At 44.3% G+C, this 19,194-nt stretch overlaps 2 protein-coding genes across 2 annotated transcripts in view; both read left to right on the forward strand.

Annotated features, from left to right (window-relative positions):
- LOC111967337 (fibroblast growth factor receptor-like 1) overlaps positions 1-19,194 on the forward strand; it is a 182,173-nt gene that overhangs the window by 17,386 nt on the left and 145,593 nt on the right. The gene's annotated exons all lie outside the window — the stretch shown is intronic.
- On the forward strand, positions 1,899-16,470 carry LOC111967103 (RELT-like protein 1). Its single transcript, XM_023991994.1, has 6 exons — positions 1,899-2,013; positions 10,469-10,710; positions 13,657-13,722; positions 13,830-13,893; positions 15,395-15,595; positions 15,849-16,470. Exons 2-6 carry the CDS (start codon positions 10,512-10,514, stop codon positions 16,468-16,470), a joined length of 1,152 nt encoding a protein of 383 aa, XP_023847762.1. The 5' UTR covers positions 1,899-2,013; positions 10,469-10,511.

The following is a 19,194-nucleotide window of genomic DNA, read 5'->3' on the forward strand; positions in this document are numbered from 1 at the left end:
GTTTACTTAGAAATTCTAGGGACAATAAGGAAGCCTGAGTCTTGTGACCGTAGCGTACGTGTAGGTATGTGCGGCAGGACCAAATCGGAGAGATGGGTAGTAGCAAGCCCATGTAATGCTTTGTAGGTTAGCAGTAAAACCTTGAAATCAGCCCTAGCCTTAACAGGAAACCAGTATAGAGAGGCTAGCACTGGAGTAATGTGACCACATTTTGGGGTTCTAGTCAAGATTCTAGCAGCCTGGTTTAGCACTAACTGAAGTTTATTTCGTGCTTTATCCAGGTATTCAGAGAGTAGAGCATTGCAGTAGTCTAATCTAGAAGTGACAAAGAATGGATTAGTTTATCTAATGTACATCAGTTTTGGACAAAAAGTTTCAGATTTTTGCAATGTTACGAAGATTGTAATCTAGTTTTAAATATTAAATTAGGGTTGTTGAGGTCAACCGCCTGTATTCAATGGAGAGAGACGCTATACTACTAACCTCATGTCATGAATATGCATAGCCATCTCGAGACAAGTCCGATATAACGGAATTTTTTCTCAAAATTGCCGGGATGTCACGTGTCCTACATATATCAGTACACTCAAAACAATTTCAGCATTACGAAACTTCTATTCGATCAAATAAACCTCACATAGCAAATAAGCCATTAATTGTTTTGTTTACCAAACTTGACACTCTCGCTTGGTGGTCGAAACAACGAAAAAACGCCACCTGCTGGAGGGAGACAGATTTTCCGCCGATTTGGGCCTCTCTCTTCCTCTTCGTCTCTGACAGTACCAAACAATAGTCTGTGGGGCGGGGACAGAAAGAGGGGCTTGGGAAATGTACTACCAATCACAGCCGCTAGGAGCTAGGCTAATACTTTCTCCCTGGCTACGCATGGCAGTCCGGCTGTTTTTTTATTATGGGTCAAATGTTTAGAGAAAGAAAAATGTCAGCTTAGTAAAAAAAATTGTAGTTCACTTTTTATGATGAGTGTGACTTATTGTAAGCAAATTTGATATAGATATGATGTTTACTAGCCTATATCATTCACAATGCCAATGACTGGAACGTAGTATCTCTACTTGCACATTCATCTTCTGCACATCTACCATTCCAGTGTTTAATTGCTATATTGTAATTACTTCGCCACCATGGCCTATTTATTGCCTTAACTCCCTTATCTTACCTCATTTGCACTCACTGTATATAGACTTTTTGTTTTCTTTGTTCTACTGTATTATTGACTGTATGTTTTGTTTATTCCATGTGTAACTCTGTTGTATGTGTCGAATTGCTATGCTTTATCTTGGCCAGGTCGCAGTTGCAAATGAGAACTTGTTCTCAACTAGACTACCTGGCTAAATAAAGGTGAAATATATATATATTTTTAAACAGCCTTCTGGTTATCCAAATGTTTTCCCCTTTGTGGATAATGCATGGTGATGACAAAACTAGCTTGGCATCACTTTAGTTTAATCATATCATGTGTAAACTTGTCCAGTTACTCTTTAACTCTTCTGTTCTAAGGGGGGTGTTCTTCAAGAAACAACATCTCATTGTAGTTATTGGATMAACGTCTAATGCACATGTCTATGTAGATATTGTTGTTTATTTTTAACTGGACTACTAGAACAACTATTGAGTCAAACATCTTACAAATGTACGCATTTGTAAGTATTATGCAGGCTTTTGAAATTAGATATTCAATGCTTCACTTTCAAATGTGGAATTTTTTCAATTATTTACTGGTTAGCATAGATTAATTGGACCAATTGGATGAATTGTAAAAGTGTAACAGTCCAAAAATCTGGCCTAAAAATAAAATAACGGCTACACCATATGTCTTTGCTATTTTCCCTTTAAATAACTTGCAGAATCTCCTTCCCTCCGTTTGCTCCAGAGCAGCTCTCGTTTGGCCAGAAGAAAACTGTAGCGGATCTCAATGGATTTACTATATGAGATCACACACCTATCGGGATAGCATCCACATTTACTACGGGTTCATAATGTTTCTGAAAGAACGTAAGTAGGCTGCTTTGCAACTCGTTAAATAATGATAAAAGGGAACGGTTCATTATAGACTGTCGATGGGCGTATGGGCTGTTCAAGTCAGCAATTGAACCTGGGGAGCGTATGATGCAGCAAATGAATTGCTACAATGTTGTTATTCACAGCGATGGAAACATTATTACTATGGGAATGATATTATAATATTATAATTAAGATATATATTTATAGTTTAGCGCAGCAGTGTGTCATTGATTAATTATGTAGACTGCCTGATTTAGTCACGATGATGGAGCTACAGTATCAGGCGCTCAAGTGCATCCTCGGTCAAGTTCCGACTCAGACAGATCCACAGACTCAGCAAGAATATCTGGTTTTGTCATATTTGTCCTTGTCAAATTCCATCACGTGTGCATGTCGTACAGTAGCTACTAGCGCATTTAAAATACCAAGGGCAGATGTGTCATCATGGGACATGAGGCCGCCTGAAACTTGCAAAAGATGGAGTGCACTGCGGGGTGGTCACTCTCTCTGTTGTGGGTCTTCAATTTAGGCTACCGTTGTAGTTACGGGCCACCATGTCTCGAATGTCACCATTAATTTTCGGACTTCACTCGTTTTTGTTAAAAGGATAGGCTTACAAAAGTAGAACTTGATCATTCCTACATGCTGTCCGACAGAGGCGGCACTATGATCAATGTATATAGGTGTATTATAAACTGGGTGGTTCTAGCCCTGAATGCTGATTGGCTGATTGCCGTGGTATATCAGACCATATAACACAGGTATGACAAAACATTTATTTTTACTGCTCTAATTACGTTGGTAAAGAGTTTATAATAGCAATAAGGCACCTCGGGTGTTTGTGATATATGGCCAATAGCCGTGGTATATGTACAGTGTTTCCATATTTAACAAAGTATAGGAAGATCGATAGGTTAAGTGTATCCTAAATAGAGTTTATGATTTTTTTCAGGTGGCTCAACTGTCCCCTGCCTTACCAACAGGCTACAGTGGCCATTGTCCCATTGCCTAGAAGCTGTCTTGCCTGTCCATTGCTTGTCTTTAGTTTATAGTAGCCTAAACGGTGTACGCCTGTAGCCTTCATGTAGGTCTAACTGTAATATGATTAGTAACATGTCAGGTAGTCATCACTGAGAACAAGGTCACTCAGGTAGCCCTAAACTTGTACTTGAACTGAGACAATTAATGTTGATGCAGTTATGCAAATACTGTATAGCTGTACATTCTTCACAATTGAAGATATAGTAAAGGTTATCTGAAAGGAAATGGATATTCAAAACGTCATGTATTTTTATGTCACTGAGGAGGGTCATAATGTGGAAATAGTCAGCCATGGTGAGTAGAGGTCACGTATACAGCTGTGGGATCTTAATTTGATCACCCTGTTGAATGAGAACTTTCCTGTAAATGCAGGACATTTTAATCTTGTAGTGTATTTGATGTTAAAAACTTCTGAAGTTTGTAATTTCCACTTTCTCTTACAAAAAATGTTTCAACCCCTACAAAAATGTCAATGAATTATAAAACACATAATAATTCACATTTTCTGTTGCTGCAGGATTATTTTCCTTCTGTAGCAAACTGTCTCAAATTAAGATCCTACAACTGTATTTGATATGACAGACTAAGAATTCAAATGGCCAGTTTGTAGCGAGTTTTTGAAATGATCATATGCATCTCTAGGAAATAAAATGGAGAAAAGACAGCTGACAACCGCAGGCATCACATATAAAAATCAATGGCTCAATTGAATCAAGTGACCCTTTCTATTCTTAGCAATGGATCACATTTTTTTCCACTCTCTGAAAAATGCTGTTTGTAATGATATGAGTACAGAGCTTCCCGACAATGGCAGGGCCTTTAAAAACACAATCATCAATGTGTGTGTTCCTGATGGGAGGCATTATATTGCCGAGTCACCTCAAGATTCTCTGTGCTTATGCTGATGCAGAGATATTCTGCTTCATATTTCAATTGGCTTGTGTCGTTTCCTGACACTTTTTTCTGCAAATACAATGTTAGCAAATTAGCTCATTCTAATTCACCAGATTTATTGATAATCTATATTATACATTGATGTACTGTAAGTATGACAGAGCTGTATACAGGACTTGTCCTCTTGTGACACTAGACCAGTGACAACCTTATTGGTAAGTGGCGTAATTTAGAGGGACAGATAGACTGTACATTTCATACATAGACTGTACATTTCATACATAGACTGTACATTTCATACATAGACTGTACATTTCATACATAGACTGTACATTTCATACATAGACTGTACATTTCATACATAGACTGTACATTTCATACATAGACTGTACATTTCTGTTTACAGAGACATTAGTTGCCATACATTTCCAATTCCACCCACATATTGTAAACATGTTAGGCTGGGAGAGTAGCCAGAAGGGAATGTACTATATTTCTATAGAGATACATAGGAAATATTATTTTACTGCTGCAAGGTGGATCTGCTAGGGAGTATATGTCTGAACTGCTGAGGTGAGGGGCTTTCTGGTTGTGTCTAGGCCTTATACAGTGCATTCAGAAAGTATTTACACCCCTTGACTTTTTCCACATTTTGTTGTGTTACAGCCTGAATTTAAAATGTATTACATTGAAATGTTGTGTCACTGTCCAGTGGCCTACACACAATAATACCCCATAATGTCAAGGTGGAATTATGTTTTATTTTATGTATTGATCCCATTTGTTATGGCAAGCCTAAATATGTTCAGGAGTGAAGATTTGCTTAACAAGTCACATAATAAATTGCATGGACTCTGTGTGCATGCAATAATAGTGATTAACATGATTTTTGAATTACCTCATCTCTATACACTCTGTACAATTATCAGTAAGGTCTCTCAGTCAAACAATTATTTTCAAACACAGATTAAACCACAAAGACCAGGGAGGTTTTCTAATGCCTCGCAAAGGGCACCTAAGGGCCTCCCGGGTGGCGCAGTGGTCTAAGGCTCTGTCGCAGCCGGCCGTGACCGGGAGGCCCATGGGGCGGTGCACAATTGGCCCAGCGTCGTCCGGGTTAGGGAGGGTTTGGCCGGCAGGGATATCCTTGTCTCATCGCACTCTAGCGACTCCTGTGGCGGGCCGGGCGCAGTGCACGCTGTGTTTCCTCCGACACATTGGTGTGGCTGGCTTCCGGGTTGGACGGGCATTGTGTAAAGAAGCAGTGCAGCTTGGCTTGGTTGGGTTGGGTTGTGTTTCAGAGAACGCATGGCTCTCGACCTTTGCCTCTCCCGAGTCCGTACGGGGGTTGCAGCGATGAGACAAGACTAACTACTACCAATTGGATACCACGAAATTAGGGGGTAAAAAAAAGGGCACCTAATGGTAAATGGATTTTTTTTAAATGACATTGAATATCTCTTTGAGTATGGTGAAGTTATTCATTACACTTTGGATGGTCTATCAATACACAAAGATAACTCAGTTGCCGGAGAGGAAGGAAACCACTCAGGGAGTTTACGATGAGGCCAATGGGGACTTTAAAACGGTTACAGAGTTTAATGGCTGTGATAGGAAAAAAACAGATCAACAACATTGTAGTTACTCCGCAATACTAACCTAAATGACAGAGTGAAAATATTCCAAAATATGCATCCTTTTTGCAAAAGGCACTAAAGTAAAACTGCAAAAAAATTGGCTACTATATTTACTTTATGTCCTGAATACAAATCATTATGTTTGGGGCAAATTCAACACATCACTGAGTACCACTCTTCATATTTTCAAGCATGGTGGTGGCATCATGTTATGAGAATGCTTCTCATCGGCAAGGACAAGGGAGTTTATAGGATAAAAAGAAACGGAATACAACTAAGCACAGTCAAAATCCAACCGGAGAACCTGGTTGTCTGCTTTTCAACAGACACCGGGAGATACATTCACCTTTCAGCAGGACAATAACTTAAAACTTGAAACACAAGGCCAAATATACACTGGAGTGCTTACCAATACGACATTGAATGTTCCCAAGTGGTCTAGTTACAATTTTGACTTAAAAATCGGCTTGAAAATCTATGGCAAGACTTAAAAATGGCTATCTAGCAATGATCAACAAACAACTAGATAGAGCTTGAAGAATTTTAAAAATAATAATGTGCAAATAGTGTACAATTCAAAAGCTCTTAGACTTACCCAGAAAGACTCACAGCTGTAATCCCTTCCAAAGGTGATTCTGAGATGTATTGACTCAGGGGTGTGAATACTTATGCAAATGAGATATTTCTGTATTTAATTTTGAATACATTTCAAAACATTTCAAAAAACATGTTTTCGCGTTGTCATAATGAGGTATTGTGTGTATGTAACCGATGTGAAATGGCTAGCTAGTTAGCGGTGGTGTGCGCTAATAGCGTTTCAATCGGTGACGTCACTCACGCTGAGACCTTGAAGTAGTTGTTCCCCTTGCTCTGCAAGGGCTGCAGCTTTTGTGGCACGATGGGTAACGATGCTTCGAGGGTGGCTGTTGTCGATGTGTGCAGATGGTCCCTGGTTCGAGCCAAGGTAGGGGCGAGGAGAGGGACGGAAGCAATACTGTTACATGTAGATGGGTGAGAAAAACATACATTTAATCCATTTTGAATTCAGGCTGTAACAAAACCAATTGTGGAATAAGTCAAGGGGTATGAATACTTTCTGAAGGCACACCAAAAATATATACCAATTTCCTCTGTAAGCAGAAGCATTACCCTTCATTTCTCATCATAACATTGTAGTACAAACATTGCGATATTTTGCCACCCAGGTTTTACAAACTATCAAGTACTATTCAACAAAATATTAATTAATGAGTGGTTGATGAAATCCTCACTTCTTGGCCTGTAGAATTTAGCACGGTGTGTGAGTGAGTGTTTTAAAAAAAAAAATATATATATATATATATATTTCACCTTTATTTAACCAGGTAGGCAAGTTGAGAACAAGTTCTCATTTACAATTGCGACCTGGCAAAGATAAAGCAAAGCAGTTCGACACATACAACAACAGAGTTACACATGGAGTAAAACAAACATACAGTAAATAATACAGTAGAAAAATAAGTATATATACAATGTGAGCAAATGAGGTGAGATAAGGGAGGTAAAGGCAAAAAAAGGCCATGGTGGCGAAGTAAATACAATATAGCAAGTAAAACACTGGAATGGTAGATTTGCAGTGGGAGAATGTGCAAAGTAGAGATAGAAATAATGGGGTGCAAGGGAGCAAAATAAATCAATACAGTAGGGGGAGAGGTAGTTGTTTGGGCTATGTACAGGTGCAGTAATCTGTGAGCTGCTCTGACAGCTGGTGCTTAAAGCTAGTGAGGGAGATAAGTGTTTCCAGTTTCAGAGATTTTTGTAGTTCATTCCAGTCATTGGCAGCAGAGAACTGGAAGGAGAGGAGAGGAGAGGAAGAATTGGTTTTGGGGGTGACCAGAGAGATATACCTGCTGGAGCGCGTGCTACAGATGGGTGCTGCTATGGTGACCAGCGAGCTGAGATAAGGGGGGACTTTACCTAGCAGGGTCTTGTAGATGACCTGGAGCCAGTGGGTTTGGCGACGAGTATGACGCAAGGGCCAGCCAACGAGAGCGTACAGGTCGCAGTGGTGGGAAGTATATGGGGCTTTGGTGACAAAACGGATGGCACTGTTATAGACTGCATCCAATTTATTGAGTAGGGTATTGGAGGCTATTTTGTAAATGACATCGCCGAAAGTCGAGGATCGGTAGGATGGTCAGTTTTACAAGGGTATGTTTGGCAGCATGAGTGAAGGATGCTTTGTTGTGAAATAGGAAGCCAATTCTAGATTTAACTTTGGATTGGAGATGTTTGATGTGAGTCTGGAAGGAGAGTTTACAGACTAACCACATATTCTAAGTCAGAACCGTCCAGAGTAGTGATGTTAGGCTGGTGCAGGCAGCGATCGGTTGTATTTAAGAGCAATTGGAAGCCACGGAAGGAGAGTTGTATGGCATTGAAGCTCGTCTGGAGGGTTGTTAACAGTGTCCAAAGGGCCAGAAGTATACAGAATGGTGTCGTCTGCGTAGAGGTGGATCAGAGACTCACCAGTAGCAAGGGCGACATCATTGATGTATACAAAGAAGAGAGTCGGTCCAAGTATTGAACCCTGTGGCACCCCCATAGAGACTGCCAGCGGCCCGGACAACAGGCCCTCCGATTTGACACACTGAACTATCAGAGAAGTAGTTGGTGAACCAGGCGAGGCAATCATTTGAGAAACCAAGGCTATCGAGTCTGCCGATGAGGATGTGGTGATTGACAGAGTCGAAAGCCTTGGCCAGATCAATGTATACGGCTGCACAGTATTGTTTCTTATCGATGGCGGTTAGCATATCGTTTAGGACCTTGAGCGTGGCTGAGGTGCACCCATGACCAGCTCTGAAACCAGATTGCATAGCGGAGAAGGTATGGTGGGATTCGAAATGGTCGGTAATCTGTTTGTTGACTTGGCTTTCGAAGACCTTAGAAAGGCAGGGTAGGATAGATATAGGTCTGTAGCAGTTTGGATCAAGAGTGTGTCCCCCTTTGAAGAGGGGATGACCGCAGCTGCTTTCCAATCTTTGGGAATCTCAGACTACACGAAAGAGAGGTTGAACAGGCTAGTAATAGGGGTTGCAACAATTTCGGCAGATMATTTTAGAAAGAAAGGGTCCAGATTGTCTAKCCCGGCTGATTTRTAGGGGTCCAGATTTTGCAGCTCTTTCAGAACATCAGCTGACTGGATTTGGGAGAAGGAGAAATGGGGAAGGCTTGGGCGAGTTGCTGTGGGGGGTGCAGTGCTGTTGACCGGGGTAGGGGTAGCCAGGTGGAAAGCATGGCCAGCCGTAGAAAAATGCTTATTGAAATTCTCAATTATAGTGGATTTATCAGTGGTGACAGTGTTCCCTGTCCTCAGCGCAGTGGGCAGCTGGGAGGAGGTGTTCTTATTCTCCATGGACTTCAGTGTCCGAGAACTTTTTTGAGTTTGTGTTGCAGGAAGCAAGTTTCTGCTTGAAAAAGCTAGCCTTGGCTTTTCTAACTGCCTGTGTATATTGGTTTCTAGCTTCCCTGAAAAGTTGCATATCACGGGGGCTGTTCGATGCTAATGCAGAACGCCATAGGATGTTTTTGTGTTGGTTAAGGGCAGTCAGGTCTGGAGAGAACCAAGGGCTATATCTGTTCCTGGTTCTAMATTTCTTGAATGGGGCATGCTTATTTAAGATGGTGAGGAAGGCATTTAAAAAAATAAATAACCAGGCATCCTCTACTGACGGGATGAGATCAATATCCTTCCAGGATACCCCGGCCAGGTCGATTAGAAAGGCCTGCTCGCTGAAGTGTTTCAGGGAGCGTTTGACAGTGATGAGTGGAGGTTGTTTGACCGCTGACCCATTACGGATGCAGGCAATGAGGCAGTGATCGCTGAGATCTTGGTTGAAAACAGCAGAGGTGTATTTAGAGGGCAAGTTGGTTAGGATGATATCTATGAGGGTGCCCGTGTTTACGKCTTTGGGGTGGTACCTGGTAGGTTCATTGATAATTTGTGTGAGATTGAGGGCATCAAGCTTAGATTGTAGGATGGCTGGGGTGTTAAGCATGTTCCAGTTTAGGTTGCCTAGCAGCACGAGCTCTGAAGATAGATGGGGGGCAATCAGTTCACATATGGTGTCCAGAGCACAGCTGGGGGCAGAGGGTGGTCTATAGCAGGCGGCAACGGTGAGAGACTTGTTTTTAGAGAGGTGGATTTTTAAAAGTAGAAGTTCAAATTGCTTGGGTACAGACCTGGATAGTAGGACAGAACTCTGAAGGCTATCTTTGCAGTAGATTGCAACACCGCCCCCAGCAATGGACAAGGCATATTGACATTAAGGACAGGCATGCTTCGTCGAGTGATCATAAGGGTCCAGTGAGTAGTGAGGTTGTTTGGGGTAACGGCGATTCAGACAGCTACCTGGGCCATCGGTAGCAAGCTGGCATAGGATGGAGGTCTGTTTTAGCCACCTCGTGCGTTTCCGACGGTAGATTAGTGGGGTTCCGTGTGGTAGAGGGGATCAATCCAATTGGCAAAATAGATATAATTATAGTGACTCAAAAATGGTCCGATAGACCTATTCAGATAGCAGCCGTGTGGGCTAAGATGCTCAGTAAAAAAACATCCAACGGTGTGTACCACCAGGCCCAGCTCTCTCTGCCTGCTGAGATAGATAAAGTTGTCTCTAGCCAGTGGTACGCACAGGAAGTTGAGAACAGGGATTATCTAGTCACAACATGATGACAGGAGACTCAGATGGCCTTACAAGACCAGGCACACAGGCCCATCAATGCCGCTGAGTGGATCAAGAGTTGACATCTTCTGATAAGTGTGCGGAACCTCCTTCATGGTTACGTTACTGACTCTACAGGACATATGTGTGTACCCATTGGCTATACAGAACTATGCTACAGATAGAGGACGAGTGAAGACCCTTTGGAGGGATGACAGACCTGGAGGCATCGACAGTGGGGGAACCCCCTCCCCCGTATATGATCTTCCTCCTGGTCTTCTTCTTCTTCATCACTGGCCTCCTGGGCTTCCTGGTCTGCCACCTGCTGAAGAAGAAGGGCTACCGTTGCAGGACTGGGGAGGAGGAGGACGATGACGAGTGTGAGCAGAAACTGGGACCAGAAAAGAATGGTAGGTATCTACCAGGATCTGTCAGATGTGTTTATATATACTGTATATTGGCTTTTGATCTATCCATTGATGTCAAATAAAATACAATCTTATTGGTCACATACACATATTTAGCAGATGTTATGGCAGGTGTAGCGAAATGCTTGTGTTCTTAGCTCCGACAGTGCAGTAGTATCTAACAATTCACACATCTAAAAGTATAAGAATGGAATTAAGAAATATATATATTTGTTTTAACAACAAAAACGTGTTGCAGTGGCAATGATTAAAATACAGTAGAATAGAATACAGTATCCAGAGGTGGGACCAAGTCATTGTTTTACAAGTCACAAGTAAGTCTCAAGTCTTAGCACTGAAGTCCCAAGTCAATTCTCAAGTCAGGCAAGTCCGAGTCAAGTCTCAAGTCAAGACCAACAAGTCTCAAGTCCTAAACTTTGAGTTTCGAGTCCTAAACAAGTCAAATAGTCAAACAAGTCTTAATGTGCTCTTCACCAAATGTAATACCGTTTCATATTTTAACAAGAGTAATAGTTAGTATATTACTTTTACGCAAATCATGAATGCTTTTAAAAATATATTTATTACTTTCCAAATAAACTTTATATTTCCATGGAAATTTTCATTTTCTTCCCGCATTCCCGTTATGTTTGTTGATACAGTGTAGTCTTTATATCTGAAAATAATAATTTTGGGTGTCATCTTTCCAAGCGCTCCATCTGAATTCACCCGCCGACGTTCCTCTGCACTGCCACGCGCAACTTTTTCTCAGCTGGCACAATTTGATTGGCTGCTGTCCGATTCAAACTGTAATCCATTAAATGAAGAGTTGATGCGCTGCACACTTTTTTAAAAAGCATAATTTTTTATATTTGGGCTTGGGGAGGGTATCAAGTCAGTTCGAGTCAAAAGGCTCAAGTCCAAGTTAAGTCGCGAGTCATTGGTGTCAAAGTCGAGTTGCAAGTCATGATATTTGTGACTCGAGTCCAAGTCATATGACTCGAGTCCACACCTCTGGTATATACAAATGAAATGAGTAAAGCAGTATGTTAACATTATTAAAGTGACTAGTATTCTATTATTAAAGTGACCAGTGATTCCATGTCTATGTACATGGGGCAGCAGCCTCTAAGATGCAGGGTTGAGTAGCCTGGTGGTAGCCGTGAAGGCTATTTAACAGTCTGATGGCCTTGAGATAGAAGCTGTTTTTCAGTCTCTAGATCCCAGCTTTGATGGGACCTGTACTGACCTCGCCTTCTAGATGGTAGTGGGGTGAACAGGCCTTGTCTCGGGTGGTTGTTGTCCTTGATGACCTTTTTGGCCTTCCCGTGACATCGGCTGCTGTAGGTGTCCCAGAGGGCAGGCAGTGTGCACCCAGTGATGCGTTGTGCAGACCTCACTACTCTGGAGAGCCTTACAGTTGGGCGGCGGTGCAGTTGCCGTACCAGGCGGTGATACAGCCTGACAGGATGCTCTCAATTGTGCATCTGTAAAAGTTTGTAAGGGGCTTAGGGGCCAAGACAAATTTCTTCAGCCTCCTGAGTTTGAAGAGCCGCTGTTGCGCCACCTTCACCACACTGTCTGTGTGGGTGGACCATTTCAGTTTGTCAGTGATGTGTACGCCGAGGAACTTGAAGCTTTCCACCTTCTCCACTGTGGTCCCGTCGATGTGGATAGGGGCGTGCTCCCTCTGCTGTTTCCTGAAGTCCACGATCAGCTCCTTCGTTTTGTTTACGTTGAGGGAGGATATTTTCCTGGCACCACTCCACCAGGGCTCTCACCTCCTCCCTGTAGGCTGTTTTTTCATTGTTGGTAATCAGGCCTGTCGTTTGCAAACTTGATGATTGAGTTGGAGGCGTATGTGGCCATGCAGTCATGGGTGAACAGAGAGTACAGGAGGAGGCTTAGTATGCACCCTTGTGGGGCCCCTGTGTTGAGGATCAGCGAAGTGGAGGTGTTGTTTCCTTCCTTCACAACCTGGGGGCGGGTCGTCAGGAAGTCCAGGACCCAGTTGCACAGGGCGGGATTCAGACCCAGGGCCCTAAACTTAATGATGAGATTGGAGGGTTCTATGGTGTTTAAGGCTAAGCTATAGTCAATGAACAGAATGAGAGCCCACAGTCCTTGGGACCGGTGGCACTGTTATCCTCAAAGTGGGAAAATAAGGTGTTTAGCTTGTCAGGGAGCAAGACGTCGGTGTCCTGGCTGGTTTTCCCTTTGTAACCCGTGATTATCTATTGACCCTACCACATACGCCTCGTGTCTGAGCCGTTAAATTGCGACTCCACTTTTTCTCTGTACTGACGTTTTGCCTGTTTGATTGCCTTACGGAGGGAATAACTACATTGTTTGTATTTGACCATATTCCCAGTCACCTTGCCATGATTAAATGTGGTATTTCGCGTTTTCAGTTTTGCGTGAATGATGCCGTCTATCCACGGTTTCTGGTTTGGGTCGGTTTTAATAGTCACAGTGGGAACAACATCAGGGTCAGGGATATGGCTTGGAGAAGTTAAGTATCCATGATTGATTTTTTAAGGCAGATACAAGTGGTATGCGTGACATTTTTCGGACATGTCTGTCTTTATCGAAAGGCCCTTGGCCATTTACCAAGCAGGAAACTGTACTCTTTAGGTTAGAGGATGTTATTTCAGCTTGAATTAAATTCAGTCCAGTGTAACTGAACACTCACAAAGAAGTAATATTTCCCATATTGAATTAGTGTTTATTTAATGGGTACTTGAAAACCATGGGCCTCAGTGGAAGTAAACAACTAGGAAGTAGAATCTCTTGAAAGCATACAAACAAACAGAAATATGCTCCTTTCATTGAAGTGAGGAAAAACGGTCCAGGTCAATAACTTTGAGAATTTCCTTTAATAATCTTGAATGATGATGAAGCACGCTTGGGGGCAAGCTGCTTCGTCAGATAAGCTTTCATATATTACAGATGATGAAGAAGAGGACAATCAAGACACCGTTGAACAAATCCTGAAGTGCATCATTGAAAATGAAGGCAATAACTTAATAGATACTACATTTTGTCAATACCTTTGGCACTTAAATACTGCAATTTTAATTGTGCTTAGCAAAAGTGTGTAATGTTTGTGTTCTACCTTCTAGCTAACATGGAAGCCTTCAAGGATATGCTAGGAAAACAGGATATATGTCAACATCATGATCCTAGGTACGTATTGTTAAGATCAATTTTTCTTTTGCTTAGTTACAATGTATTTTTGTGTAAGTAGATTTACATTCACCTTGTCTTACTCCAGCGTGTTATTATCACCCTTGGTGAAAGTATTTTAGTGCAAAGCTAAGGTAAACAAGCACCTTACTTAGTAACAGCACCAATTCCTCTCAAGTAATATACTCCTACTTTATTTTTCTCTGGAACAAACCAGTATTTCTGTGGTACATAATGCATATGGTTTAAATGCAGGTCTCCTGTACTGTACTGCAGGGTTTCCCCCTGCTTTAGGCTGTCGTGTTTTCAGAGAGGCCACAACAATGGGTGTAGCCTACATTTCTATGTGCCTGTGGCAGTCAGGCAGAGTCTGGAGAAAGTCAGTGTATTGTGTGGCTTGTATTTATGCTGGGACTAGAGGGTAGCTATGGAGTGGGGTGCCCAGCCCCTCTGTTCCTGTGCTATGCAGTGTGTCCTTGGGCTATCTGTCCCATGGGGTCACCTGGCTTAATGTTGTCTTGGTCTCAGCAGCTCTGTTATGGGATCTAGGCCCGTAACCACAAAGTGTCTCAGAGTAGGAGTGCTGATCTAGGATCTGTCCATACAATCTGATTTATTTTTAATTTAAACTCATACTCTGAGACTCTTTGTGGATACAGGACCTGATCTTTACTGCCTTGTTGTGAGGCAAACAGACAAATAGTCTCCCTACATAGTATGCTACTATCCATATCAAGCATTCTAGGTAGAGATGATCGAGGGCATTCTAGGTAGAGATGATCGAGGGCATTCTAGAGAAACAGACCCAGTGGTGTGCTGTAATAATATAACTGTGATGTGCTACTAGTATATTGGAGAGATTTATGCTTGTTAATTAGATCCATGTTCTAACTTGGCACCTCTAGGGTGAGGGTTTTAGTGTTCATGTCTGTTTACCAAGGTAGTGCTCTCAGACTGACAGCAGCCTACAGGACCGTGGCGTTCGTTGGTATTCTTCCCACACTCTCCTCTCTCAGCCAGCTACAGCAGCAGTACAGCTACAGTACTCCCCAGAGATGCTGCAGTGCTGATGGGAGGGAGGTCACAGACAGAGGCGGCCAGAGAGGGGAACAGACGGACTGATGGATCACACTAGAGACTCTTATTTCACAGGCAGACTACAACAAATATGCTACTATAAACCAGATGCTTAGAAATGGCGTTTAGATGCTTAGAAAGATGTCTTTGGATGTTTTTGCTTAGTCATGGTCTAGAGTGTTTCCCAGACACGCTCCTCAGGACCCCAAGGGGTGCATGTTTTGGTTTTTGCCCTTGCACTACACAGCTAATTCAAATAATCAACTAATCATCGAGCTTTGATTAATTGAATCAGCTGTGTAGTGCTATGACAAAAACCAAAACGCACACAGTGCACCCCTTGGGGTCTCCAGGACCGAGTTTGGAAATGGAATGGAAAATAAACATGCCTGACTGAATGGGTATTTCATTGTCTTTCTAAAAGATTACTGCGCAAAGAGAGCCTGGGGGGTATTCCACCTCATCACCACACAGTGCACTCTGGCGCCCAGCTCGACCATAAGTCCTGCACACTCTGTGTGCAAGGGCGGTCCAAGAAGGCCCGCCGCCTGAGCCGTGTGCCTCGGACCAATAAGCCGAGAACGCCAGGAGAGAGGAGAGAGTCCACTGTGTTCGCTGTGGGAAGGTGAGTCACACTGGACGGGTGTTTGACAACACAATACATTCATCTTTATTTATTTAATTTGTTTTGCCAGGTAAACCATTAAGAACACATTTATAGTCTCTCTAGTCACACTACTGTGTGTTTTCTAATGGGATTTAGGGTTCAGAGAATTCAGAGGCCTTTGTGTTAAAGTACTTTACATGTGTACAGTTATGCTATCTAGGGTTCTCATCGTGGTGATGTACAGTACTATCTGATGTCCGTATACCTACAGGTTCCGAGTCACCCACATGGATAAGAAGGATCAGGGATCTGGCGACCAGTTGGACCAATCGGAGGCCCTGGATAGTGAGAAGGGGGATGAGGAGGACCCCCAGAGGAAGGAGGGGTACAACCTGCAGAGCATGTTCAAAGACGTCAAAACAGAGACCACAAACGGTGTGGTGGCCACCGCGGCCAAGCGGAAGAAGAGTCTAGTTCTGTTCTCGCTGCGCAGAGGCAGTGATCCAGTGGGGGTCAAAGTGTCACTGAGCCAGCCCGTGGTGGAAGAGGAACCCCTCTTCAATGATCCGTTGAAGACTGCTCCAGTGCAGACCTCCAGCCCTGTGAAGGCCCTGTCGTCCCAGCCCAGCATGGGCTCTGCTGCACCTGACGACACTGAGATGGCCCCTGTTAAGATGTCCCCCACTAGGGTCACTTTTATAGTGTCCCCCACAGAGGCTCCCGAACCGGTCTCTCCCAACACGAGTCCAGCAGGAGTTTCCCCCCTAACGCCCCCGTTACAAGAATCCCCTATCACCACCCCAGTACAAGTCACCCCCATGACCCCTGAAATATTCCCCCTTACCCCAGGCTCCCCTACTAACCTTGCCCCTAGCCCCTTAGGCGTGGACTAGGTGTATGAGGTGGTCCCGCATGCAAGGAGGCGCTGCCGGACCGGGGTGATCGTTGCCGCATGACGGAAGTGCCCAGGCAGCGGAGCTGTTCACCCCTAACGGCGTCCAGGTGGCTGAAGCAGTAGCGGGGAGCGGAGAAGGATGGGGAAGATCCCTATGTCGACCGACTCAGGGCAGTACAATGTCACCCCATGACCCTGAAAGTATTACCCCGCCATTGACCGCACCAGGCTCCCTACCCTAACCTTGCGCCTACGCCCTTAAATGTTCTCCCCTGCCACTTCCCTGTATCAGACCAACTCTAAACCGCCTACCCCTGTAAACCACCCTACCCGTTACAAGCGCCCTACCACCTGTACAAGCCACCCTACCACCTGTACAAGCCTCCATATGCCCCTACCCCTGTACAAGCATCCCAATGAACCCCTATCTCCCTGTACAAGCCGCCCCTACCCCTGTACAACCCCCTACGCCCTACCCCTGTACAAAGCCGCCCCGGTACCCTGTACAAGCTCATAGGGCACCTACACTGTACAAGCCACCCATCCTGGTACAGAGGCCGCCCTAGACCGGACCTACCCTCTGTTACGAGGGCCTCCCTAGTCCAGCAGCGCTACCACCTCGGTACCAAGCCTCCTCTACGCCCTAGTTACAAGCGCCCACCATAACCCACTGCTCCTACATTAAATCTTCCGCCTGCCCTGGTCCTCCAGAATCGTGTCCCCTCCCCTACCTCTTAAATCTCTCCCTTCCTGTCCTCCAGAAAAGTGTCCTCCAATATTACTCTTAAATCTCTCCCCCACCCCTACCCCATGCAAGTCTCCCTGCCCTGCCTAGAAATGTCTCCCCTGGCCCTGTCCTCCAGAAATGTCTCCTGCCCTGCTCTCCAGAAATGTCTCCCCTGCCCTGTCCCCAGAAAAGTGTCCTCCAAAACTACTCCTTTAAATTCTCCCCCCACCCCTACCCCCATGCAAGTCTCCCCTGCCCTGTCCTCGAAAGAAAGTCTCCCTGCCCTGTCCCCCAGAAATGTCTCCCCGCCAGTTCCCCTCAGAAAAGTCTCCCTCCCCTTAATGGTGTCCCATAGCTCCTCATACGCTTTCCAAGGATACTACTACTTTAGGCAAGAGTGGACCAAACCTCACCCTCCTCCTCTCCCTTCACGACTTTAGCCACGCCATCATGAAAGGGCAGAACACAACGCAGACAGCCTTGCTAGGTTAAGGCCGACAAAGTCTCCTCCCACTGTGGCACTGTTGAAAATCTCCCCCGTGGACCACATGAAAGTCTCCACCACCATAATCCAAAAAAGTCTCTGCCCCTCCAGTGAAGCCTCTAGAGAACAAGCTGGAGGTGGGTAGTGTTGCCATAGCATACGCCAGTCCGGACAGTCAGAAGGAAGTCTCTGTGGTGTGGTATGGCTGATGTGGTGAAGGGGGAGAAGGAGGACCCTGCTGTGGCTCAGAGCCCAGAGGAGGAGAAGGAGGCGAGGTGGAGATGGAGGACATAAAGAACTGCCGGGTCAGCCAGGAGGAGGAGGGCGTGTCTCTGAGGAGAAGAGGAGATCAGTAACAGTCAGCACAAGTGGTGAGGAGGCAAGAACACAGAGAGAGACACAGAGAGAGACACAGAGAGAGACACAGAGAGAGCACAGAGAGAGAGAGGAGACGAGGACAGAGAGAGAGAGAGAGACACACGAGAGAGAGAGAGCAGAGACGAGAGAGAGAGAGAGAGAGACACAGAGAGAGAGAGAGAGCAGAGAGAGAGAGAGAGACACAGAGAGAGAGGAGACACAGAGAGAGAGAGAGACACAGAGAGAGAGAGAGAGACACAGAGAGAGAGAGAGACACAGAGAGAGAGAGAGAGAGAGACACAGAGAGAACGAAGAGAGAGAGAGAAAGAGAGAGACACAGAGAGAGACACAGAGAGAGAGAGAGAAGGAGACACGAAGAGAATGTACCCACCACTGTGAACAAGGACAAATGGATATATAGCAATACTACGGAGGTAAACCAACCAGGCCATGTCAAAACTGAACTGAGTACACCATGCCAGGCTGGCTGAGACTGTCTGGCACCAACTATGACGTGACATGGCTTCAAAAACGACGGGGTCATACAGCAAGGCTGTGATTTATTCATTGATCTAGACCAGTTGTAGTTAGGTAAACACTGGCACCATCCAGATGGATTGATCTTAAACACTTGCATAATGTGACTAACAGCACAGCTACAATACTACTCCTATTATAACCAGACAGTGCAAGCCCAGGCTCAGACTACACAACACAATCAACTATAACCCAACAACAATCAACTATATCCCCAACAACAATCAACTATACCCCAACAACCATCAACTATACCCCCAACAACAATCAACTATAACCCCAACAACAATCAACTATATCCCCAACAACAATCAACTATACCCCCAACAACCATCAACTATACCCCAACAACAATCAACTATAACCCCAACAACAATCACTAATCCAACAATCAATCAACTATACCCCAACAACCATCAACTATACCCAACAACATCAACTATACCCCAACAATCAACATACCCCAACAACATCAACTATACCCAACAACCATCAACTAAACAACCAACCATCAACTATACCCCCAACAACCATCAACTATACCCCAAACCATCAACTTACCCCAACAACCATCAACTATACCCCCAACAACCATATCAACTATACCCCCAACACCC

This window comes from Salvelinus sp. IW2-2015, linkage group LG8 (genome assembly GCF_002910315.2).
Source record: "Salvelinus sp. IW2-2015 linkage group LG8, ASM291031v2, whole genome shotgun sequence".
Lineage (NCBI taxonomy): Eukaryota > Metazoa > Chordata > Actinopteri > Salmoniformes > Salmonidae > Salvelinus > Salvelinus sp. IW2-2015.

Coding starts and splice junctions, on each gene's coding strand:
- LOC111967103 (XM_023991994.1), top strand. CDS start 10,512: ATGACAGACCTGGAGGCATCGACAGTGGGGGAACCCCCTCCCCCGTAT. Junction 10,711..13,656: donor ACTGGGACCAGAAAAGAATG/GTAGGTATCTAC, acceptor CATATATTACAG/ATGATGAAGAAGAGGACAAT. Junction 13,723..13,829: donor GTGCATCATTGAAAATGAAG/GCAATAACTTAA, acceptor TCTACCTTCTAG/CTAACATGGAAGCCTTCAAG.